This window comes from Helianthus annuus, chromosome 8 (genome assembly GCF_002127325.2).
Source record: "Helianthus annuus cultivar XRQ/B chromosome 8, HanXRQr2.0-SUNRISE, whole genome shotgun sequence".
NCBI classification, from domain to species: domain Eukaryota; kingdom Viridiplantae; phylum Streptophyta; class Magnoliopsida; order Asterales; family Asteraceae; genus Helianthus; species Helianthus annuus.
The window spans coordinates 56,054,389-56,080,454 of record NC_035440.2 but is presented as its reverse complement, the minus strand read 5'-3'; the positions used below and the strand labels follow the sequence as shown (position 1 = coordinate 56,080,454).

Sequence of the window (26,066 nt, the reverse complement as noted above, 5' to 3'; positions counted from 1 at the left end):
TTTCAGTGACACTTTTTTTGCCACATAAAACTAAATTTTTGCGACACAAATTTTGTGTCGGTAAAAACGATTTCTAGTTCAATAGATATACTATTTTTAGTGGTACATAATTTTGCCACAAATATCACATTATTTACAATACAAAATATAAAATAAAAATTTAATAAAATTGTAAAGGTAGAAAGCATAATATTATAACTTCAATAATAAGTTTGATCCGAAACATATTGCAAATGTTAGCAAAACATTGTGTAATAAGTAACAAATTCCAAATTCTAACTATTTACATGAGGAGTCTACATGTTCTTTTGGGTGAGAACTTCAAAAAACTTAGCTCAAAGTTGCTGCATGATATCTACCCTGCCATCATCAACCATATAAACAAGTATTAGTATTATAACAGTATATTTTATATACTGAAGATTGTAAAAATATATATATAAGCACGTCCATGTTTTGGACACCCTTCAGATGTTTTTAACAAAACTTCATAAATCATATATGAAAAATATATACTTTCATAGTTTACTTTCCTATAGCTGGTAAAATAATAGTTCTTCAGATTCCGATCGATTTCCTATAGCTGGCAAAATAATTGTTCTTCAGATTCCGATCGAACAAAATCGGTACCAATACTGAGGAAAGATAGGTGGTCAGTTAGGTTGGGTTGATAGTCAATGACTCAAGTCATAATGTGTAGATTTCTAGTGCCGGTGGGTTAAGCCAACACGCAAACACTCTTTGTATTTTCTTGTCCAGAAATTTATGAACTGATGTTTTTAACACCATGTATAAGTTATATTATCACATGGATGTCAAAAATTTGAGAACGTGATTTAATGCATAGCAATTAATCATCGAGTGGCCTCAACCCTTTTAAGGGTTAACCTAATTCAAGTACAACTTTTTTTATTAGGTTACCCATTTAACCCGTTAATAGTAAATATGTATATAACCAAACTAACTCGTTTACCTACAAACGAATTGCAATTCCCACCTATACATTTAAGTTTAAGAAACTAAATACCTTACTAAAGGATAACAAGTTTTTATAGACCCCTTTCTTAGCAAGTAGATAACAAGTGAGAAAAAAAAAATAATATTGCTTGACATGAAGAAATCCACCTGCGACAAAAATTAACAAATAGAAACAAAGATTACCTGCATTTTTCTGGAAGTTTATAAAGGTAAATAATTTAAAAAAGAACTAATTAGCACCTCACCTTTAGATGCACAAAGTCATTACACGTAAAGTTTAGGTAAGTACAACCATTGATCGAGTATGTAATTAATCTAATACGGTTGATACCGTAACTATTTCTAAAGCAAAGCCAGAGTTATTTCTAGAAGGGGTAAAGGGGTACTTTCTAAATGTGATTGAGAGTTTGTTAGAGGTGAGAGAGTATAAGTAGTAGGGAATAATGCTCTTAGATTTTTTATGACTTAGTGGCTCCTGGAGAGAGGGTGTAACCCTGGTTATTTGTAATTTCCTTTCAGTACTATTATAATTCCACTGCAATAAAATCTATTCACTTGTTCTTCCTTATTCTCTTTCGTAATCCAATCTAGCTAAAACCTTTTGATAATTTGTTTATTCCCTATCAAAATATGATAATCTAAATAATAATAATACCGTTACACAGATAAGTATTAAAACATAAATTACATTACACTAAATTTAATTATTAACCTCTGAAAGGTATCAAATATGACTAAACCAACCTTATGTAGATAACAACAACTTTTAAGAAACAAGTCAATGAGACCTGTGGTTGCCCCAAAGTTTAAACATATAATAATATTTCAGCAAAAGATGACCCCCTTGAAAACAACAGTCGACAAATTTATCAATGAAATTAAAAGAAACAAGAGTTCATAAATAATGATTTACCTTGTTGCGGTTTTCAGTCTATAAAAACATCTTATCAGAACTTCCATTGATCCCCCAACAATATGTCAGCAAAGATTGAATTTTGGACAAAAGTTGATGAAATATAGAAGGTGTTTGGTTGTGTGCTTTAAACTCATTATGCAACACTAATAATCACGATCAAGATAATCCATTAAAATCAGGGGTGGCTCAACCATTTTGGAGCCCCAAAATGAAGTTAAACTTTGGGGCCCGTTCCAAACTTTTATTGTTATAAACCTAATTCATACATTTGGTTTCTATTTGACATTTAAACATCCAATAAGTAACTTTAGCAAACCAAATCACTAAGAAGTTCTTAAGTAAGGAACTTATGTAGCATTTGATTAATTTATAACTAATAAGGAATAAGTTTTCAATCAAGACTGAGTTTTTTCAAGATATGTTGCTGAAGGCATATTGAAGTTAATTGGGCATTTCGATTTTCGAGCATTTGTGTTTTTAAGTAAATTCTAATTTTAATATATTAATTTCAGACAAAAATTAAAAGATTTCGGGTTTAACGGGTCTTGTTCGGGTTCATATGTATGATACGATTATCGGGTTCGTGGGTTCATGACCCGTCTAGTCATGTCCACTTTAGGATTTCAATACTAGCAACTCCATTCCTAGTCGGTGTTTTATAAACAAACAGAAATTAGGCATATGAGAAAACTTATCTTTTAACTACACGAGATCTGGAGATGGACTGAAAATTTTGAAATGAAACCATTGATTCGTCAGTCATCATTAGTAAATTAAGGCAATACATACTCAAGAAAGAAAGAAAGAAAGTTAAACTATATTCAGATCACATACTAGCCAACACATTTAACAATTTACAACAATAACAATTAGAAAATGAAGGATTGATTTTGGACGCATGAACCAATAAGTTGTTAATACCATTAAGTCCAAAATCAAAAAAATCAACTTGTTCTTCAAGGAAGAAGAGCCGGCCCTGATTAGAGTCATACTAAATCTAACAACATAATAACTTCTATAGCGCATATCCAAACACCCCTTTGAAGATATAACAAGTTGGGATTTTCACTGTAAAATGCAAACCTAACTTGTGCTCCAACTAGAATACTACTGAATATTCTCTAAAAATATATAACCATGATTCAGAAGCATGAGTAATGAAACCCTAACATGAAATACCCATTCGAACACAACGCCTCTGCCCCAAAACCAAATCAAATATTTTCACAGAAACCCTAAATGTGATTGAAGACAGGTTGATGAAGGAAAAAAATACCTGTCGAGGGCTGTAGTGAGGATTGAAGCGATGACAAGTTTAGCGTCAAGGAATCGAGCATCGATGATGATTTTCTGGTGGTGAAGTGGTGGATCGTCGGTAGCTCATCCGTGATTAATTAATTAGTGAGGCAGTGGCGGGAATCGATTTGAGGAGATGACAGTCTGGTCGGAAGATGGGGGATGGGAATTGAGCGGAGGATACGATCGATTATGAGAGATAAATTTCCAATTGTTTGTGAATATGAGAGGGAAATCTAAAATTTTTGGGGAAGAAGAGGAATGTGTCAATTTGGGGAGGGAAACTAAATAAAAATAACTATTAAATAAACTAAAAATTGTTTTCTCAAAATGTTAAAAATTATTAAATAAACTAAACAATTGGAAAAATACACACAAAATTAAAAAAAAAAAAAAAAAAGCCTATTAATATTATTAAAATTTCCAAAAAATTACAAAATTCTACAAAAAAAAAGGATTACAAATCTAAAAATTAAAAAAAAAACCCCTAATTAAGCGTTAGGTAGATTTCGAACAGGGCGAGCTTGTCAAACGGCTTCCGCTCTTTGCCCGGAATTCGATGTTGGCCACTTCCACCCGGTCTTCGTGACTTATATCACCGCCTGGGACGCTGTCGTAGTAGGCTTTAAACCGGTCGAGCTTCGGTCGTATTGTGTTGGCACGCGTTTAGATTGTGCCGATCGTTCCCCATGTTGTGCCGGTAGCTAGCGAAAGCTTCCGGCCAGTAACGGGTCTCACCGGGTTGACGGCCCTTCATCGCGTCCACGACGCTCGTTACAAGTGCCAACTCTTCCTCGTGCGTCCATGTGGCCATTTTTCAAGTGTCGGTAGCGGGTTCGGGTAGGTGGAGTGAAAATGTGGACAGGCGGTGGGGGGTTTTATAGCACTTGGGGTAGCCGTTTGGCTTGGCCAAACGGTTATTTTTTAAATTCAAATCCTAGTCAACAAGCCTAGCCAACCCAGCCAATGAGAGCCGGTCACGGAAGACCACTAGGCCCGCCCAACGCCCGGGCTGAAATCCCGCCTAAGGGGCACGCCGAAATCAAAAGCTCACCCGGGGTGGTGACTTGGGCATTTGTACCCAACCCACGTCCCAACCCCCGCCCCATACCCCATAGTTTTAGGGTGGAGGGAGTGGTCAATCACTATTAGGGTGTTTTAGTTATTATCTAGCTAATTAGGGGAAATGGAGTAAATATTATTTTAACAAACAAATAATAAAAGTATATAACTAATTTATATAACTTTTATAAAATAAATTTATATTACGTTTATAAATATACTACGATGGTTATTTTCTAAAAAAAATTCAAAAACTTATTTTCTAAAAAATATTCAAAAACTATTATCGTTTTGGATTTCGTGTGATGCTTGGGAAATTTGAAAATATATTTCTTTTGTATTATTTCGATTTTGTGGGACAAGTAGATAATTCGTCGGTCGAAAATTAAAGTTTTTCATTTTTATTTCGTGAGATTTGTTGGCAAATTTTGGACGATGATATTCTTTCTTCAAGTATTGTGACAAAAAAAAAATACTAGTCATGTATTTATATTTTATTTTATGCAACATTATTAAATAAAAGTTGCCTTTAGGTTTTAACAATGCAATATTTTTTTATTAAAAGTTGAAGTTTTCTATAATATTAGCAACATTTTAAGTGAAAGGTTGTAGGAGGGAATTAATTGATTTTGGTGGGAGATTTTTAATAAGAATGTTGGTGAAAGGTGATTGAAAAATTAATGTTGGAGGGAGATGTAAAGAGGGAAAATTAATATTAGGAGGGAAAATATTTCAAGAGACATTTTATTAAAGTGTTTCAAGAATGGATATAGAAGATTTTAGAATTTAGAAGCACTTAGAAAATAGTGGCACACGTAAAGTACCATTAAAAGTTATCAAATATTTTAGTGGCATATGGAAAGTATCACTTAAAATCTAAATTAGTGGTATAAGGACAAAATGCCACTAAAAACGTGTACTAAGCAAATGTGGCACACGTAACGTGACACTAAAACCGAAATAAGTGGCACAAAAGCTAAGTGCCACTAGAAGTGTGTGTCACTAAATGGACTTTTTTTGTAGTGATATTTAAACAACCATGTATCGTATTGTTGTACACTTTTTTCTTATTAATATATTTTATATAACAAAAGTTTACATTTCTATATAATTTTTACACTTATTGTTTTAGGCTAAACCAAAGCGTAAGGCATTCAGTTCCTTGACTTCCAAAGCTCATGATGTTGACCGTAAATGCTCTACATCGAAAAAGTTCAAGAAAACTGATGTAATTGAGTTCACAAAGAAAGCAGGAAGCAGACTCGTAAACTTTATAATATGATTTTTTTTCCTTAAAATTTTATAATACAAGATACATAACTTATTAATGAATCAGATAATTAATCCTTTTGTTTTTTTTTCCTCAACGTTTATCGACTGATGTTTCAAGCCATCTGTATCTTTCTATTGACAACTTGCACAATGTTACAGTTCAGAACGAAAAATTTGAACTCACTAAGTTGTGCACTAGAGCCGAGAAGTCTGGGAAGGGGTTCAGGTATGGCTTTAAAAAGTGGCCAGCTTTCTTGAAATTGAATCACATCAAGTTCGGCGCCACTCTTTTCTTTTCGTACGTCAATTCTTCTCAGCGTTTGATGTTGACGAAAGTCGTACACAAGATCACAAAGAAAAGACGCCGTGCCTGAATGTTGGTTATTATGTTTATGTTAGATGGTTAAGCATGAATATTAAATATGGTTTTTGGTTGGTTTGTTTTGTTACTTGGGTAGATAATATGGATGGTTGGTTAGTAAACTCTTTTGGTAGTATGTATATGTTGGTTATATGCTGATGATGTGGTTAGTGTGTTTCATTTACCTTTTGAACAAATAGTAAGTAAACAGCACTCTATTGTATGAAAGTTGATACTTTAGTCTTAGTGTTCCTGTTAATGGATAACACAACTTTGACATTATTTACTGTCAAAACTTGGTTGTTAATTGTTTCGACGTCAAATGCAGTTTTTGTTATCATATAGATTTATCTCATTAGCCATACACGCAGTTTTTGGTAAATGGCTTATTGAGATCGGCCCCACTCTTTTCTTTTCTTTACGTACGTCAAGTCTTCTCAGCGTTTGATGTTGACCAAAGTCGTACCCAAGATCACAAAGAAAAGAGGCGGTTCGTGAATGTTGGTTATTATGTTTATTTTAGATGGTTAAGCATGAATATTAAATGTGGTTTTATGGTTGGTTTGTTTTGAAATTTGGGATAGTACTGATGGTTTGTTAGACAAGTATTTTCTAATATGTATATGTTGTTGATATGCTTATGATGTGGTTAGTGTGAAATGCAATTTTTGTTACCATATATATAACCTAAATAATAAATAAATTAATAAATAAAAAGTAAATATATTGTCGATTTTGAAAGTTTTATCTAATTTTTAAAATTAATTAACATTTGACTTTTATCATCATTCTTCAAGAATGGTTTTATTTTTCGTATTGATATGATATTTTTTGAATGTTCCACATAATTGTAATAAATTATAAGGAAACAATTAAAATTGATTTCTATCAATACATATTTGGAAATATGTATCGTTAGTTATTATATAAATTTTTACAAGATTTGTAATAACATTGCTTTGTTCTATCTTAGTATATGTCACCTGTTTATATATATATATATATATATATATATATATATATATATATATATATATATATATATATATATATATATATATATATATATATATATATATATATATATATATATATATATTCTGCAATTCGGTTTTCTGTATGATAACCAAACAGTTTTTTTATATATCTAAGTTTTTCGAATCAAAATCAAGTTACCTGTTCTTGATCATGAAGCAAATCTACAAGGTACGTTTCTTACATTCTGTATGTTTATGAAACCTATTAATGTATTACAATGGGATCAAATACAAACACTTAAGTTTGTAAGAACCATAAGAACCAATACATAATTGACAAGTGTCCATCAATAAAAAATTAGTTTAGGGGTAATTTAGACTTTTTGACCATATTTATTTATAACTAATTAAAAATAATTACAAAAAATATAATCAGCACAACACTATATAATTAGCACAACATCATTAATCGTTCTTCATTATCAGCACATCGTCCTCGAATCGTTCTCCATTATCAACATAAACGACATTAGCACAACATCTTCAATCGTTCTCCATTATCAGCACACCAGATGTGCTGATTATATCTACTTTTGGTGTTTGTTTGTATTATTTTGTAATTAACACATAATCAGCACCTTATTAGCACAAATATAAAACACCTTTTGTTAACTTTTTTTAAAAAACACTTTTATAAATACAAAAAGGTATAGCAATATGGTACTCATATTAAAGATAAAAAAATACTTGATTTTATGGTATATATTTAAAAAAAAATAATGAAGTATATAAAAGTTATTTTAGTTTAAAAAACCTTGGTGGAATTTGTATTTAATAGAAAATGGTCAAATGACTAGCAATTTTACAAAATTACCCCTAATTTGTTAGTAGTAATTTTTAATTATAAGAATTTTATTTATAATCAATATCAACCCTTGATTTAAATTAACAATGGTTCAGATCTGTTCTTACGGTTCTTATAATTAGCACTGTTTGTACAGGATCTCAACCCATGTATTACAAACTGTTATTATAACATCTCCATCACATTTTTGTTTATGTAACTAATCAGCATGGATTATGTAACATGTTTTTTATACTAATAAGCTTATATTATCACATGGTTGATAAGGATTCGTTATGTGTTTTTAGTTGATTTTATTTCATATATGTTTTAAAAAAAATAATCAGCATATATTATAACTAAAATTGATAATTAATTTAATTAATTTGGAAATTCATAATAGATAATCTTAATTGTTTTGTTTACATTACATGTGTTTGTAGGTTTTTAATATGGCTGAAAGTTCTTCAAGGTATTTTTTTTTTCTTTTTAATGTTATCATTTGTTGTGAATAATACCATTAACAAGTTATATTTTATTAATATCTTCTTTTTTCAATCAGTATTAGAGAACCACTCTTTTGTAGACACATGAATGTAGTGGACGAACTTTTACTGGTATTTTTCTAAATTCAGACATTAATTATACTTTGTTTTTGTTGTTATCATGAAATACAATTTAAAGTTATGTTATGGTTTATAAATTAGAAATATAATTATAACTTATTTTGGATTCGTTGCTTTATCAGGCCATTCCTTCAGACGCTGCATCCAAATTGTGGGGTAACAATAAAGCACCTACAAATGTTGTGATACAAAGTCAAGATGGTCGAACATTTAATGTTTAAGCGAAGCCAAAGGAAAACATTTCTTTTTCCATGGTTGGTCAAATGTTGTAAAACATTTACATCTGAAAAAAGGTTGTTTGGTGCTCTTCAATCCTGTACAGTTTTCTACATTCAAAATAACACATTTCATTGATGGTGTGATTCAAAGCTCTTTCTGGACATCGCTGTTATCTACAACATGTAACTTTATTGTAAGATTATTTTTTTACTTTCATGAACTGATTACAAAACTAACATTTTTATTATTTTTGTTATTATTTCTACAGGTCATTCCCGAGTCCATTCTGCCCAACTATTATGATTATACATCAAATCATATAATTTCCATTATAGATATAGGCAACAAAATCTTTCACGTCAAGATTGAAACCCTTGATGGTAAAGTCGGTTTCTCCATTGGTATTGATGTAATTGTTAATCTGTTTCAATTGGAGGTTGGTTGTTATTTAATATTCACAAGAGGTTTTGGAAATTATTTCCATTTAAAAATTCTTGGAAAAAATGGTGTTGAAATTAATTTTGCTGATGTAGATGTTGATGAGGTAAGTATACATTTGCTTGCTTCTTTATATATTTAATTACTATATTGTTATTCTAGTAAATGTTATATGTGATTTTCAGCATGTAGTTGCACCTATTGATGCAGTTGAAGAGCCAGCTATTGATGAACAAGAAGATGGTCGTGTTTATAAGTTTGTTCGTACGGCTTCTAAAGATTTTGTAAGTTTTAATATTATTCTTGCAATTACTTATATTAAAAATTACATTTTTTTATTCACATAAAAGTACATTGTTATTTTTATATTCTTCTTCTTATTATTTATTTTAAAAACAATACAACAGCTGCCTGATAATGTTTCAAGGATGGCTAAACTTGATTCTGATTTAAAACCTATGACCGCCAGACTTCTGCATTTGACTGAGCAAGAGGAGTTTACCAATCGTACCAGACGTGAAAAGAGAAGAGAAGGTTTTCGTTATGCGTTATGCAAATGTTCGAGATTCATGAAACGTGCTCGCATTAACGAGGGTGATACGATTCACTTTTCTTTTGATGAAACTCATCAAGTCTTGAATGTTGAATTCATTGTACCTCCAAAAAGGAGTACTGATTAGTTGTTTTACATTTAGGTTTAGATAATTGGTTTTCATATGATATACATTTACTTTGTTATCGTTAATAGTTTTTAACAATGTTTAATGGTTTTGAATTTTAAGTTATTACATCTTATCATATGTTAGTTTACTATTAGTGTTTCTTTTAATGGATAACACAATTTTCACATTCTTCACTGTTCAAACTTTATCGATAATTGTTTCGACTTACAATGCAGTTTTTTTTATGATACCCATTCATATAATCAGCCACAGACCGTTTTATCATATATTCATACACTCTATTCATCATACAATTTATCATTTATTAATATATATGTATATATTTATTTGTTTAGAAAGATAGATTAATAACCCGTGAGTATTCACGGTTTATAACCTAGTAGTAACACAAAGGACATTCAATGTAATTTTCATAGTTAAAGGGAACGCATGTAACTTTGTTTAAATATAAAGGACATAAAACACAATTTAGTCTTTTATTTTTAACAATAAATTTTCCTACCAAAAACCCCAAAACAAAACAAAGCACCTCCAACCTACCGAATAAAAAACACAATATCTAGATGCCGAAGGATTAATACAACTTGACGACTCCATAAAATGAAAAAAAAAAAAAACGCCATTTTCTCCAATCACAAATATCATTCTTAGCCCTAGTATCTACCCAATTAAAGGTTATGAAAAAAAAAACAAGAGTTACTTAAACCCACACACATACTTGCTATGTTCCATTCCACATCCATTCTTTTGTCATCAACTAGCTAGATCCCCCCACGCTTTGCGGCGGGAATTCGATTGGTATCTGTTCAGTTCGTTACGATATCAACACTCGCTATGGTTTACATCGATCGAAACAATAAAACGAATTATCAATACCGGTATCAATGTTGTTTAGTTGTCTTTTCAGCATTGTGATACAAATTTTATTGAAAACGGATATTGTGTCGTATCGTACTAAATTGAATCGAAACTGGTTTAATAAAATATGTGTCGGTACCGGTATTTGTTTTTCATCATATCGCTACTATACTGTAACGAACCGAACAATATCGGTACCGGTATGTATGCATTTTTATGGTTACTTGTTTGATAACGGATTTTGTGCTGCTACCGTTGCGAACCGAAACAAACCAAATAAACAACATCAGTTGCGATACCTTATTTATTTTTATTATTTTTTCTTTCGATAAACCAACAACGTATTGCTACCGTATCGTACTGATCAACATGGGTATCGTTACTCACATTCATTTTTAGGGTTTCCGGTTTTGAAAGTTTTTCATTTATACAACTTTGTCTGCGAAAATAAATTGATATCGGTACAAGTACCGTAACAATCTGAATCGACCGATACTGTTCGACCAACATCGGTGTCGATACCGGTGTCCATTTTGTCGATGTAAAACATGTGTTGATTTCTATAGAGTGCATGTATCGTATGAGTATTGTAACAAACCAAATGTCTACGGTAACATACATTCACAATACACCAGCAAATAACTTGGAATGTTAATATAAGAAATAAACATAGATGCAACTTTAGATTTTTTTTAATAAAGTTAACAAACACAAATTATTACTAAAACATCAAATTGTCGATCCAATGTCCGCGATAACGTATCGTCACAACGCACTCGCAAATAACTTGAAATATTAAAATAAGAAATAAATATAACTGTGAATTTAGATTTTTCTATAAAGTTAATGAACCCAAATTATTACTAACAACAAATTGAATAACAACAAAATATTGTTAATAACAAAAAGAAAAAAAAACAAATCTTAAAAAACCACCATTTGCCTATTTATTACTAAAAATACTTACAAATAGGGATGGGTTTTTTTTCCCAAATACCCATACTCGTACCCGTACCTGTACCCGTACCGATTTTAGGTATTTGGTACATGTATCGGTACCCAGTTTTATTGATTTTGGTATTCGGTACTTTCGGTATTGGTATGGGTACGGGTACGGGTAAAAACGGGTACTGGTACCGAATTCTATGTATACCTTTAAAAGTTTTTTTTATATTATGTTTTATTTCATATTATGGTATTTATAGTGTACTCGTATTGATTTTACCTATATGGAAAAAAAAAATATTGGTACTCGTACCAATTTTACCTATTTGGTACTCGTACTATATTGGTACTCATGTCAATTTACCTATTTAGTACTCGTACAAGTGCTCAAAAAGTAAATAAAAACAAAATGGTACCAAGCGGGTACTGTACCAAAAATACCCGTACCAGTACCCGTACTCGTACCCGTACCGTACCTATATATTTGGTACGGTATTTGGTACCTAGTTTTGTTCAAATTCGGTACCGGTATTTTCGGTACTGGTACGGGTATAGGTACGGGTACTGTACCAATCCCATCCCTACTTACAAAAGATTAATAATTAATAGAGTTAATTAAATAGTTAGTCCTTGTGGTTTACACAAAGTAACATACTTAGGTACTAATAGTTTAAAATCACCTTCTAGGGTATTAACTTTTCATTTTGTAACGTTTGGAGCTATTAATGTTATTTGTAGGTTTAAAATCACATTTTATTAGTACCTAAGTATGTTATTTTGTGCAAACCTCATGGACCAACTATGTTAATACCTTAGAAGTTAATACCTTCAAACGTTACAAAATGAAAAGTTAATACCCTAGAAGGTGATTTTAAACTATTAGTACCTAAGTATGTTATTTTGTGCAAAGCAAGGGACTAACTATGTAATTAACTCTAATTAATATATAACTAAAATATTAAAAAAAAAACAAAAACCTAAAAATTATACTGTTCATCATCACTTTAAATTATAGACAATTTTAAGAATTGTATACAACCATTGGGTCAAAATGAAGCTTAGTCACGATGTTAATTTACCTTTTCTTAACATTTAAATTTAACTCAGTCGGTTATTGAAGAGATCATTTGTTATTATCTATCAATAATCTTGAAAACGTATATGCTCTTCCTTAAACTTTCCACGCACGGGTTTACATAGCAATTCTTTTCCATTAAGATCTGTTTTTCTTGGCGCTAGAATATCTATCAACTCGACATTAGTCTTATCTAGTCTCGTCACACAATATAATTCAGTATCATCAAATACATATGAAGTAAAAACCCTAAACAATGTGAGGCTCACCGAGCAAACTTCATGTATTAAATCTCTTTAAAAATTTGAAGCCTGAAATTATGCCAAGATTGGAGGCCAACTTGCAATTTAAAGAAAACTCACAGGCTTAATTTGCACATCAAGCATAAGTCTACGGACCATTATGTAAGAAAACAAAACTACTTGAACAATAACCAGAAGTCAAAGTCAAAGTCACCTCCAGTTCCAGCATCACTTCCATCAGGTACTGTTTTCTAAACCACTGATCTTGGATTTCATTTGTAGATTTATCCGTGCTCTATTATGTTAGTTTCAAACTTATTTTTCTTTTATTCGACTGTTCATATCTAGACACTTTGATTCATGTTTACCTTTGAAATATACTTGCAATACTTAGATTCTTTGTGTAATTACATGAATTAATGTTCATAGATATTTGCTATTAATGTCTATAGTTACTCATATATTAAAAATATGTGTTTATGTCAGTATAATAAGGTTTGTGGGATTACCAAAAATGTTATTTACTGCTCTTCTTTTGATCTGCCTTGGAAGGCAATTAGTGGCATCAGATGTCTCTAATCATCGCTTCGGTAAAGGCGATATAGTACCCTTCTATGCCGACAGAGTTGGCCCATTCTCTAATCCCCGGTTAGTCGCATTTTCTTCAAAAAATTGTTATTGGAAGTGGTTATATTATAATCTCAACACAGTTATTTACTGATAATAATCCGAACTGGTCCACTTTTGGCCGATAATAGTCTGCGTTAAAATAGCTTAACGGAGTTAAGTTTTTTTCTGAATTACAAACCGATGTTTTAGGGCTTTTGATTAGAATGAGGATACGAGTTGATTGATGTAAAATTTACCTCGAAATACTGCTCCAAACGACGAAAACGGTGCTTCATTTTGGGTGTTTAAACTTCCAATTAACAAAAAGCAAGCCGTTTGGAGCACCGTTTCGAGGTAAGTTTTACATAAATCGACTCGTATCCTCGTTCTGACCTAAATCTCTAAAACATCAGTTTGTAATTCGGAAAAAAACTTAACTCCATTAAGCTATTTTTAACGGCGGACTATTATCAGCCAAAAATGGACCAGTTCGTATTATTATCGGCAAATAACTGAATTGGGATTATTATAATCCAAATGAGAAAGTTGGGATTATTTAAATCCAATTTGCCTATTATTTATTCTTATTTAACTCGTTTATAGGGAAACATATGCTTATTATGATCTTCCCTATTGTCCTCCAGGTTATGATCTCTAATTAATGAACGTGTTTTTGGCTTTATCTGGTTATATTTTCCGCTAATCGTGACTTAATCCAATAACAGATATTGTGAAAGAGGAAAAGCTTAGTCTTGGTGAAATGTTGAATGGCGATCGCCTTGTCTCAACTCCATATAAGTTTGAGTTCCTTGTGGATAAAGCTTATGAAGTATTATGCAACACGACACTCAGCAAAACAGACGTTTCTAAGTTTAGAACCGCAATCGAGAAGGATTACTATATGCAGTTGTATTTTGATGACTTGCCAGTTTGGGCTTTCATTGGAAGGATGCAAAAGAATTATACAAATGAAGGGACCGATAGCATATCTATCCTTACCACACATTTTGATTTTGAAGTTTTCTTCAATAAGGATCGTGTTATAGAGGTCAATCTTCGGACAGATTATAATTCATTGGCATATGTGACAGAGGACAAAGAAGTTGACGTCGCTTTCACATATTCTGTTGGTTGGAAGATGACACAACAACCTTTTGATAAAAGAATGGAAAAATACGTCGGCTATTTAATTTTACCACACCACTTGTCCGTTCATCATAACTCCATTGCATTCTCATCTGTCACACTCGTCATTCTCGTTATTCTTCTACTTACATTTTATGCGCTGGTCCTGCGCAAAGACATTTCCAAGTATTATTTATAAACCAAACACAATTACATCCTTTACCAATCCTGTTTTGTCATATATGCTGATAGCATAATATCTTTTTTTCCGTTTACATGAAAATATGAAAGGTACTCACACGATGTGGAAGAGACTCAAGTGGCGGAGAATCATGAAGAGACGGGATGGAAGAACATCCACGGTGACGTATTTAGATTCCCAAAACACAAGTCGTTATTTGCGGCAGCTCTTGGTTCTGGCACTCACTTGCTTGTACTGTAAGCGTTTTAAACTTTTACTTAACATTCTTTGCAACTATCCGACATCAATTTTGTAACGTTCATTTCACTGTTTGCAGCATCGTATCAATTCTTGTTCTGGGCCACCTAGGTTTCTTTCCACCCTATGTTCGAGGAGTATTCTGGAATGCACTTGTCATTGTATATGCGATTACATTCGTAATTTCAGGATATACGTCTGTATCTTTCTATTCACAACTCGAAGGAACCAATTGGGTATGTGAAAGTATCATTATATAGCATGTTAACTTATATTCAAATAACAAGCTTAATTTTTCGCTTGACAGATGAAGAACGTTTTGCTAGCAGGAGGGTTATTTTTTGTGCCCCTTGTTCTTACATTTAGTTTCCTAAACAGTATTGCTAATTTTTACGGAACAACTGCCGCATTGCCATTGAGAGGAATGGTCATATTAACTGGTTTGTGCGTATTTTTGGCATCACCGTTGCTTCTTTTAGGAGGGATTATTGGGAAAAACCGAGCATCTGATTTCCAAGCTCCGTGTAGAACTGCCAAGTGTCCTAAAGAGGTTCCTCAACTACGATGGTACCGGGGTGTTCTTCCTCAGATGGCTTTAGCCGGGATTTTGCCATTTAGTGTAATATACATTCAGCTTTACTACATATTTGCAACCGTATGGGGCCATCGCCTTTACACACTTTACGGTATTCTGTGTGTAGTCTTCATTCTGCTTTTGATCATGACTGCTTTAGTGTCGGTGGCACTGACATACTTCCAGCTGGCTGTTGAAGATCATGAATGGTGGTGGAGGTGTGTTTTTTAGTTTTATTTTTTTTTTAATTTATTTTGAATGTTGTTCTATGATGGATATTTGGGAACACCTGAGCTAATATGCGTTGTTTGTTTGACACAGGTCATTTTTCTGTGGTGGGTCAACAGGATTCTTTATATACGGTTATTGTATCTATTATTATTTCTACAGATCAGATATGACGGGTTTCATGCAAACCTCATTTTTCTTTGGGTATATGGCTTGTGTCAGCTATGGCGTGTTTCTAGTACTTGGAAGTGTGGGTTTCCGTGCTTCGTTGCTCTTTGTCCGTTACCTCTATGCAGCTATAAAATGCGACTAGCAGGTTTGTTATGATATACGGTTTTTCTTGCTATCTTCGAGTTCCAGTTGCATCAGGGCAGGTCTATTAATGATCACCAAAACATGTCCAGATGGTTGGAAGGAAGAACATTGAAGCTCTTGACAATGTAGTTCTTCGGTTTATACTTTTACGTACCTATATATGTGTACTCTTTTCACATACTTGTTATAAGCGCAAAATCAAATAATACATACATTTGTTATGATTACAAAATCAAAGAATGTACTCTTACATTTACATTTTATATCAAATAATACATACTGAATGCCCCTATAATACGATTGTTATTATAATGAATATTGAAATTAAAATGTGTGTAGACTGTAGACGATGTATTTGTTCTTCATCTGTGTGATCTCTTTCAACCCGTCCTATGTAAGTGTCGGATCGGGGATCGATTACCGTTCACGAACAATGGATGAACATTGTGAGTATGCACAGATTCTGTGCAGGGACTCGATCACAGAATTTACACACACAAACACATTAATATAATATGTATCGTATAATTACAAATGATGAATTCTATCCTATTTATAGGTACAACATGCCTAGGGGAACAAGGCATATAACTAACATAACATAAATAACCGTCATAAGTTGTTCATCACGTTCTAATCTGCGCAGTTGACTTTTTTTATGAACAAGTTTGACTTTTTTATAATTAATTTCTATAAACCATAATTTCTTGATTAATAATCTTCCAAAAGTAAGCCCAAATTGGCAAGTTGTTATGATAATATTCTATATAGTTCATTACCTAATCATCAAAACTTCAAATAGCAAAATCACATCCAAACACTATCTGTATAAGGCCATGCAATCTCAATATCTACTATCTTTGATGGCCACTTTTACCAGAAAGACCAGTTAATTGTTAAAATATTCATATTGCAATAGTCAAACAAAAACTTCAAATACCAAGATCAGTGAAAAGACCAAAGAGAGAACCTTTTGCGGTGAGCGGATTTTGACTTTGACTTTGACTTTGGTTTTGATCTTTCCAATCATCTGTCAAAATTGTATTTTTAAAAGTCAAGTCCCTAAGAGGTAATTTTGGATTTGTGATCTTGAAAAGGCATTTAAGAGGTTTGGATCTGTATTTTTAAAAAAGAATCTAAATTAGGAGAAGAAAATGGGCAGTTTTGCCAATTGGGTGGTATTATATTCTAGCTGTTTGGTGAATGCATGAGAGTCAACTGTATTATTTTATGCAACTAACATGCATGTGCTCACCTCATTAATTCTCATTTCTAAACGCCACATACCTTTCTTTCTCAACCAGTAGTATTGTTTGATTAGTTGTCAATTACATATCTTGATCACACTTGGAGGGCTTACTAATGTATCTTTATGTTTTGATCTCTCTATTTCTGTGTCAAACACCCCAATCTTCTTATTGTTTGTTGCCCCAACTAACAGGGATGGTAGGATTATCAAAAATCCCTTTTGTCACTCTTCTGTTAATCTTTCTTGGAACCCAAGTAAACTCAGACGCCTATGGTCATCGCTACAGTATTGGAGATGTTGTCCCCATCTATGCCAACAAAGTCGGCCCGTACTCCAATCGTTGGTTAGCCACATTCTCTCCCTAATTTTCTTTCTAATCTGTCTACAATTTATTTAATTTAAAAGATGTTTAATTCATTAACTCTTGTTCTTTTGGATATTGTCTCCAGGGAAAAATATAACTATTATGATTTTCCCTTTTGTTCTCCAGGTAGTTCTTCCTCATATGTGTTGTTCAATACTTTTTACTTCTTTTATGCACTCGTAATATTTTCGTCATAATCTTATGTCGTTGTATATCCAATAACAGATTCTGTACACGAGAAGGATAATATAGGCAGGATGTTGACTGGAGAGAGCCTTGTTTCAACTCCATTCATGATCGGATTCCGCGTAAATAAAGAGCATGAGTTATCATGCAAGAAAAGACTGAATAAATCAGACGTTTCTCTGTTTAGAAGTATGATAAAGAAGGGTTACCAAATGCAATTGTATTATGACGACTTACCGATATGGGGTCTCATTGGAAGTGTTGAAAGGAATTATACAGATGAAAATAAGAACAAATATTTCCTTTACAAGCATTTTAAGTTTGGGATTTCATATAACAAAGACCGTGTTTTCGGGGTTGGTCTTAAAGAGGATCCAAGTTCAATGGTAGATGTAACAAATGACATGGAAACCGATGTGGATTTCACATACTCCATTTATTGGGGAGAGACAAAAGGTAAATTTGAAGAGAGATTGAATGATTATTCACCTTCTTCCATTTTACCACTTCACATAAACGCGCATATTCACTCGATTGCAACTTCATGCTTTACAATCTTCATTGTGATCATTTGTCTAGTCATCGTCATTTACACACGATTTCTTCACAAAGATATTTCCAGGTATTAGCTCTACTAAAAAAAACTAAGTATGCCATTATGTTCATCTAATGTAAATCTTTTCTCTAATCCATGAACATTAAAGATATACATGCGACGTTGAAGAGGCCGAAGTTATCAATAATCAAGAACAAAAGGGATGGAAGAACATACATGGTGATGTGTTCAGATTCCCGGAACACAAATCTTTACTTTCTGCAGCTCTCGGTTCTGGCACTCAGCTACTTGCACTGTTAGTATATCCCAAATATGGTTTTTATGCTATATTTAAAAAACAAACATATGATATTATTTATGTGACATTCATTTCGTTTCATTTGCAGCATTGTAATCATTCTTGTTTTGGGTGTCATGGGTGTCTTTCAGCCTTTTGTTCAAGTAGTATTCTTGAAAGCACTTGTCATTATATACGCAGTTACATCTGTGGTATCCGGGTATACAACAGCATCATTCTATCATCAACTAAAAGGAACAACATGGGTATGTGCGAATATTATTCGACACTTAATTTACAAGTTTTCATTTTCGTAAGTCATATCGGCTTTTTCTTGACAGATAAAGAACGTGTTGTTGACTGGAGGACTATATTTTGTGCCGGTCTTTCTTACATTTAGTGTCAATGCTATCTTTGCTGTTTACAATGGACAAACCGACACATTTCCATTGAATTCAATAATCACATTGTTTATCGTGTGGATTTTTCTAGCAACCCCGTTACTTATTTTAGGAGGGATTATGGGGAAAAACCGTGCATCTGATTTCCAAGCTCCTTGCAGAACCGCTAAAGGTCCTAAAAAAGCTCTTAAACTGGTTTGGTACAAGGGTATCATCCCTCAGATGGTTCTGGCTGGATTTTTGCCATTTAGTGTCATCAAAATTCAGATTTATGACAATCTTTCGGCTGTTTGGGGACATGGGATTTACACATTTTACAATTCTATGGCCATAATGTTTGTTCTTCTTTTGATCATGACCTCTTTAGTTTCTGTGATGCTGACAAGTTTCCAGCTTGCTGTTGAAGATCATGAATGGTGGTGGAGGTGATATTATAATCTTTACTATTTTTGTTTCATTATTTAAAGAGTTAATACACTATATGATCTTTGTGGTATGTCTGTATAACGATTTGGTCCCAACTTTTCGGAAGTGAGGTCGAACGAGAGGGGGTAGGGACTTAATTTTTTATTATCATTTTTTTTCTAAATACAAGGTATATTGGTCATTTATAAAATGATAATTAAAAAACATACGAACAAATGTGTTACCCGCTAGCAAACAATGAGGAACAAACCTGTATTTTTTTAATAGTACAGACCACAATTAGTAACATATGAATACACAGGCAGCATCCGTGTACTTAATTTTAATTGGATGTTATTTCATGTTCATGTCCGCTTATATTAAAAAAGTGTTTTGTTTGACCCAGGTCGTTTTTCAATGGTGGATCTACGGGATTGTATGTGTATGGTTACGGTATCTATTACTATTTTTATTACTATTTTTTGTCGGATATGAATAGGGATATGAATAGTTTTGTGCCAAGTTTTTGTTTTTTCGGTTACATGAGTTGCCTCGCGTATGGAATGTTTCTTGCACTTGGAACTGTGGGCTTCTGTGCGTCGTTGCTCTTTGTACGCCATATATACACATCTGTTAAGTGTGACTAGCATCTACACTTGAAAAAGACTTGAGTTATTACCCACTGAGTTGTAGTTGTGAGTTCAAGTTGTAACCATTATCAATAAAAATCATATATCTTTGTTCATGGTGTTAAATTTATGAACTTATAATAAGGATAATTGTTACGTATCTTATTTACTTTATATTTTATTTTTATTACTATTGTTAAGTCAAGGGATTAGTATGCTATTTTGGTTTAGTTTGGAGTGTCTTGTGTAAGTTTCTTGTTTATTTATTTGGTTTACGTATGGAATGGTAATCATCCAGAATTTGAGTCAAATCTTTCTATCTCTTAGTTTTCTTCTTCCCCAAGATTTTAACCCTATCAAGGGTATCAGAGCATTCCAGTAGATCCTTATGAAAAATTTTCAATCATCATGACGAACACCAAGAACCAAGAGGTCGACAAAGCAATCAAGGATCATGACAAAGCCATATCCGAACTCCAATTAACATTAGCTACTATGACGAGCCAACAAGAATAGATTCTAAAGGTGCTGAACGAGAACAAGGCCATAACAATCGACGCTTCTGGTTCCGGAAAGAAGATTGAAAGGGATGAACGTTTCGGCAACCGGCCGATGCGGATCGGGAAAGTTGAGTTCCCTCGGTTCAACGGTGAGAATGTTGAAGGGTGGATCTACCAACAAGAATAGATTCTAAAGGCGCTGAACGAGAACAAGGCCATAACAATCGACGCTTCTGGTTTCGGAAAGAAGATTGAAAGGGATGAACGTTTCGGCAACCGGCCGATGCGGATCGGGAAAGTCGAGTTCCCTCGGTTCAACGGTGAGAATGTTGAAGGGTGGATCTACCGTTGTGAGCACTTCTTCAACATCGATGAGACCCCCGACAATCTGAAACTCAGGCACGCGGCCATACATCTCGAGGGAGATGCGATCGAGTGGCATCAATCGTTTATGAAAACAAGGGGTGTTACTGTGGCTGAATTTCCATGGGAGGATTATGTTCAGGCCATTACTTCCCGTTTTTACAATGCCATGTTTGAAGACGCAATGGAAGAAATCGCATCGCTTACCCAGATAGGTTCATTGAAAGAGTATAATAGTTCCTCTGATAGTTTATTGAATAAGGTGAGTATTTGCGAAGCTTATGGGGTGTTTGGTGTTGCGTTTTTAAAATAGATTATGCGTTTTAAAAATAGATTTTGCGTTTTCAAAACTGCGTTTTGAAAAAGCATGTAGGTACATGCTTCTCCAAAACTGCGTTTTGGAGGCAGATAATCACTTTTTCATCCAAACACTTTTTTAGATTATTTATGTTTTTCAAACGCAATAATCAAATAATCACTTCAAAACGTAATCCCAAACACCCTCTTATGCTTTTAGCTTGTATCTAAAAGGGCTAAAACCTGAAATCAAAGGACCCGTAAAGATGTTCAAGCCACAAACTTTGTATAAGGCGTATGACTTAGCGAGAATTCAAGATATTAACAATACGAACTTGATGAATCAACTCACTAGTTTGGAGGATGGGTCGCGACTTGTCAAGAATGGGAATGAATCTGCAAAGATTACACCTCCGGTGAATGCTTCAAAACGTCCGTTGGTTCCAGATCCAACAGGAGTCCCTAGGCCACCAGTTTATAAACCAGTAACTATCAACGCGAAGCACTTGTCACGTGAGGAACCCGAGTTCAAAAGGTCAAAAGGAGAATGCTTTTGGTGCTCTAAAAGTTCGTTCCAGGACACAAGTGCATAAAGAAACAACTTTTTTGTGATTAATGTGGAAGGCGATTAGGAAACTGAACAAGACGACAATGGTTAAGAATTGAATTGAAGAGCTTACTTTTTTAGGGCAAAAAGGTTGGGGGGGGGGGGGTATTGTTACGTATCTGATTTACTTTATATTTTATTTTTGGGTTATTGGATTTTAATAATCCTAAGTTTCACCTGTTGGCCGATAATAATCCCAACTTTAAAAATTCCCTCCAATAATCCCAACTTGTAAAAGTTTGGCTGCCATTGATCCTTTTCAAACATATAAGAATTTGGTCTCCTCAATAGATTCAATTACACCTAGAGACTCCTTAATTGATTTAAATGCACCTAGTTTAGAAACGAATCAATGGCAGTCAAACTTTTGCAAATTGGGATTATTAGAGGGAATTTTTAAAGTTGGGATTATTATCGGCCAACAGGTGAAACTTAGTATTATTAAAATCCAATAACCCTTTATTTTTATTACTATTGTTAAGTCAATGGATTAGTATGCTATTTTGATTTAGTTTGGAGGTGTTTTGTGTAAGTTTCTTGTTATTTATTTGGTTTACATTACAAATAAAGATTCACTTATCTTTTGGAGAAGGCCCCTTGTCACAATTTTTGGGCTTATATTATGCGAGATTGGAATTCAGAGCCAGATCAAGGTGACTGGATGAGTCAAACCCATGAGCTATTAGAGTTGATTATACAAAAAGTTCATGTGGTTTAAGTTTAAAAAAGTTGCATTTTAAGTTTAAGTTTAAAAAAGTTGAATTTTGAGTTATGTGGGTTTTTATTTTATAAGAAGTTTGGTAACCAAGACTAAATTTCATTAGAGTATTTGTTAAGTTTGTATAAAATAACTATTTTACCATTTTTATAAATTACAAGAACTATTTTCAGGCATTCGCAACAACAATTTCCAGCCTAAAAACTAACAAAAAGCATCCATTGAGCCAATGATCTCTAGATCAAGTGGTGGAAGGCTTGCATTTCTCTTGAGAGATGCAAGTTCGACTCCCATTTGGTGCAGAGTGAGGCACTGGTGGGCAATGATAGGAGACCCAGGGAAACCTGGGTTGGATCCTTGAGCCAAACGGGTTTTACCGGTAATTTCACTGTCGTGCCTACGGGCGGGTGGGTTACCGGGTTTTCCCCGGAATTGGTGGTGGACTCGGGTTACTCTCGGAGTACTCCGTTTGTCCAGTGGGTGCCCCAAGAGTACTCAGGATTGAGTTTGTTGACCGTTCAAAAAAAAAAAATGGGTTTCAACTTTCAACAAAACCACGCGACAATCCCCAAACTCCCCATTGCCAACTTGAACTCGCATTCAAATCCAAATTTACTCTCTACGCATCCATTAGAAACATCATTTAATGAGTCCAGTCAGCTAGGAGATTTGGAACTCGATGATAACTCGCTTCCATGAACAATCCCTGGTTGGTTGGTTTTCCTCCTACTACCCAACCAACAAGCAAATCTTACCAATAACATATTCAATTAGGAGACTATCTAGAAGCTGTTATCTCTTAAAATTCAATAAATACCTGATTTTAATTAAATATAACTAAGGTTTATACAAGAACTCTACAATGTTTCATAATCAAAATAAAAGTACCTAATAGTGAAATATAAACTACATTATGGAAGTCTGTTATTGAATTTGCACTTTTTGGTAATTTTGGCTCTAATTTATAAAAGTAAAAGTTTTGGAGCATGCATGGTTGTTAGATTGTTTTATGTGTACTTCAAGTAAATTTGTCAAGTATCTTAATTCCTTAATTATTTATGTGAAATGAACGTAAGGGGGTTGTTTTTCTAAAAAAGATATGTGCAGACTCTTCTGTCTGTGACGCGCACAGCACGCACAAAAATTGTCATCTACAGACTATTTTTCTAAAGATGTTTCATTAAAAAAACGTTTGCTTGAGCTCTTCTAGATGTAGACTTGGCTCAATCACTTTTAAGATCTTCTAAAGTCTGCAGAGGGTTAAACACCACCACCACCACCACCCGTCACCGTCCACCACCATGACCCACCGTCCACGTCCACCACCGTCCAACACCACCGTCAATGTGACCTAAAGAATAATCTCGCACCGGAAAACAGTTTTAAATAAAAATTTTATTACATTTTATTTGTACTGCAACTCTCATATATGAAATGAAAGTCTGAAATAAAAACAATAATATCTTTTAGTGTGGCAAATAGTTTTGCATTGTATGCTATTAAATCATATCTTCTACTAAATAATTGTGTAAATATTGTCAGGCAACGCTGGCTAACCCATTCCGTGCTAACATTGGTGACGGTGTTGCTCAGCCAGCGTCGCTTTGAAGCCCGGGGTGGGAGGGGGGGTGAGCTGGCTAGCTGTGATTGGCTGTTCAATTTTGGATGGTTTGGGGTAGCCGTTAGCCATAGCCGTTGGGTATGGCGGTTTCAATGTTAAAAATCAAATTTTTAAAAGAACTTACGAATTTTTACCTATAATATCCCCCCACACTACAAATTTTTACCTATAATACCCCCCACACCTACAAATTTTTACAAAACTTCTTCAACCAATCTCACACCAAACAACAATTTTTTTCAACCAAACAACAAACCGAAAATGGTGCATTGGACGGAGGAGGAGATCGCACTTGTCACTTCGATCGTAAATGCACAACGTACGTTACAACGCGGTCAAACCGCGTATTGGGGACAAGCGTTCCAACAATACCAACAACACATTGGTAACACTCGCCACAATTTAAACGTCTGCCAACATAAGTGGCGTGAACTAAAACCAAAGCTGGATCGGTTTAAAGTTTGTTTCAACCGTGTCCCTGCCGGGAACCTGAGCCACGACGATCGAATAGAGATCGTGAAGTTCTAGTGGAGGCACGACAGGAATCAGGAATTTAAGTGGGTTCCCCACGTGTCGAACAAAACCCCCAACCCAAGCCGCCCACACCCGCAACCTAAGGAATGATATAATGAACACATAAACTTCAAACATGTATAACCATTAATACAAACCCTATAAATAAAAACAAAGAAAGCTCAACAAGATTTGAAATGAAGGACCATGAATAGTAATTTTATTTTTATAATAATATATAGCTTTTTTATTGATAAATTCTTTTTTTTTTCTTTTTTAAAACATATATCAATTTATCAATTAATTTGATACTTCTTTAATAGTTTACGCTTTTAACTTTTTTCTAAAAACTTAAGTACGTAGTTATGTTTGATTTTTTCCCTTAAGTTTTGTTAAAAAAAAGTTATACTCAAAATAAAGTATTTATTTGTTATCATAAAACGGTACGATGATAAACTAAACCGTTCTAATGGTTTGGCTTTCTAAACAGCATACTTTATTTTCAAATCACGTTTGTTTATATTATCATTTGATTGGTTTCGCCGCAACGTGCGGCGCCAAAAAAAAAAACTAGTTAATTTCAAATTTTCATATAATTTTATCTACCCTAAATGTCATATGAAAAACACTTGTATATTTCCATCATTACCATCAAAATCCTTATCGAACAAATCAACAAAACCATATCATAAATCACAAAAGTACTTTCTAGGACTCATCATTACCAAATCAAAGGAAGTTGCATCACTATGGAGGAAATCAATGTTAAGATATTTTCTTACCTGTTATTTTGAGGGCATACCAAATAGGGATCAGAAATTTATACCGAATACTAGTATCATACCAACATTCTATCACTACGATCACACATATACGATATGGTATTCGATTTTAAATTTACCTCAATTTCGATATTGATAGGACTTTCAACAGTATCATAGCATACCAGTATCAACCAAACACGCCCGATATAACATTCGGTTTTGATATTAACAAAATTTGGATATCAAAACTATACAATACAATACAGTACCGATTCAATATGATACCGGTGCCGATGTCATCCATACAAACTCCCAAATGAGATAGCTCTTATAGAAGACTATTTCAAACATAAAAAGGAAAAGAAATGGAGGCAAAATTGATATAAATCCCACACGCGGCTCACACGGTCTCTTACTCGCTAAGATACATACACGCATTCTACACCCACTTTACATATCCTACGCACCCTCTCCTCCCTTCCACGTACCATCGCCACCATCCACCGCCAACCGTCACCGTCACCACCTCACTTT

The 26,066-nt window shown here is 33.6% G+C and overlaps 2 protein-coding genes and 1 long non-coding RNA gene across 5 annotated transcripts; 2 read left to right on the top strand and 1 right to left on the bottom strand.

Annotated features, from left to right (window-relative positions):
- Positions 1-164: 164 nt before the first annotated feature.
- LOC110872884 lies at positions 165-3,458 on the bottom strand. Its single transcript, XR_002554744.2, has 2 exons — positions 3,171-3,458; positions 165-360 (listed from the first exon to the last, which is right to left on the bottom strand). It is a non-coding gene; the product is annotated as an uncharacterized LOC110872884 (long non-coding RNA).
- A 9,444-nt stretch (positions 3,459-12,902) lies between these two features.
- Positions 12,903-16,377, top strand: LOC110872883 (transmembrane 9 superfamily member 4). Of its 3 annotated transcripts, XM_022121786.2 has the most exons (9): positions 12,903-13,033; positions 13,279-13,440; positions 14,005-14,045; positions 14,127-14,712; positions 14,818-14,964; positions 15,045-15,201; positions 15,273-15,757; positions 15,861-16,083; positions 16,172-16,377. In XM_022121786.2, the coding sequence occupies exons 2-8, from the start codon at positions 13,307-13,309 to the stop codon at positions 16,078-16,080; spliced, it is 1,770 nt and encodes a 589-aa protein (XP_021977478.1). In that variant the 5' UTR covers positions 12,903-13,033; positions 13,279-13,306; the 3' UTR covers positions 16,081-16,083; positions 16,172-16,377. The 3 variants fall into 3 exon arrangements, with proteins under 3 accessions (XP_021977478.1, XP_021977476.1, XP_021977477.1); XM_022121784.2 differs by having other exon boundaries at positions 15,861-16,377; XM_022121785.2 differs by lacking the exon at positions 12,903-13,033 and adding an exon at positions 13,049-13,094 and having other exon boundaries at positions 15,861-16,377.
- Positions 16,378-17,347: 970 nt separating this feature from the next.
- Positions 17,348-20,314, top strand: LOC110872882 (transmembrane 9 superfamily member 4). Its single transcript, XM_022121782.2, has 7 exons — positions 17,348-17,674; positions 17,781-17,821; positions 17,921-18,503; positions 18,586-18,732; positions 18,824-18,980; positions 19,056-19,540; positions 19,927-20,314. The coding sequence occupies exons 1-7, from the start codon at positions 17,445-17,447 to the stop codon at positions 20,165-20,167; spliced, it is 1,884 nt and encodes a 627-aa protein (XP_021977474.1). The 5' UTR covers positions 17,348-17,444; the 3' UTR covers positions 20,168-20,314.
- The last annotated feature ends 5,752 nt before the right edge of the window (positions 20,315-26,066 follow it).

Coding starts and splice junctions, on each gene's coding strand:
- LOC110872882 (XM_022121782.2), top strand. CDS start 17,445: ATGTATCTTTATGTTTTGATCTCTCTATTTCTGTGTCAAACACCCCAA. Junction 17,822..17,920: donor TTTTCCCTTTTGTTCTCCAG/GTAGTTCTTCCT, acceptor ATCCAATAACAG/ATTCTGTACACGAGAAGGAT. Junction 18,504..18,585: donor CTTCACAAAGATATTTCCAG/GTATTAGCTCTA, acceptor TGAACATTAAAG/ATATACATGCGACGTTGAAG.
- LOC110872883 (XM_022121786.2), top strand. CDS start 13,307: ATGTTATTTACTGCTCTTCTTTTGATCTGCCTTGGAAGGCAATTAGTG. Junction 14,046..14,126: donor TCTTCCCTATTGTCCTCCAG/GTTATGATCTCT, acceptor ATCCAATAACAG/ATATTGTGAAAGAGGAAAAG. Junction 14,713..14,817: donor CTGCGCAAAGACATTTCCAA/GTATTATTTATA, acceptor AAAATATGAAAG/GTACTCACACGATGTGGAAG.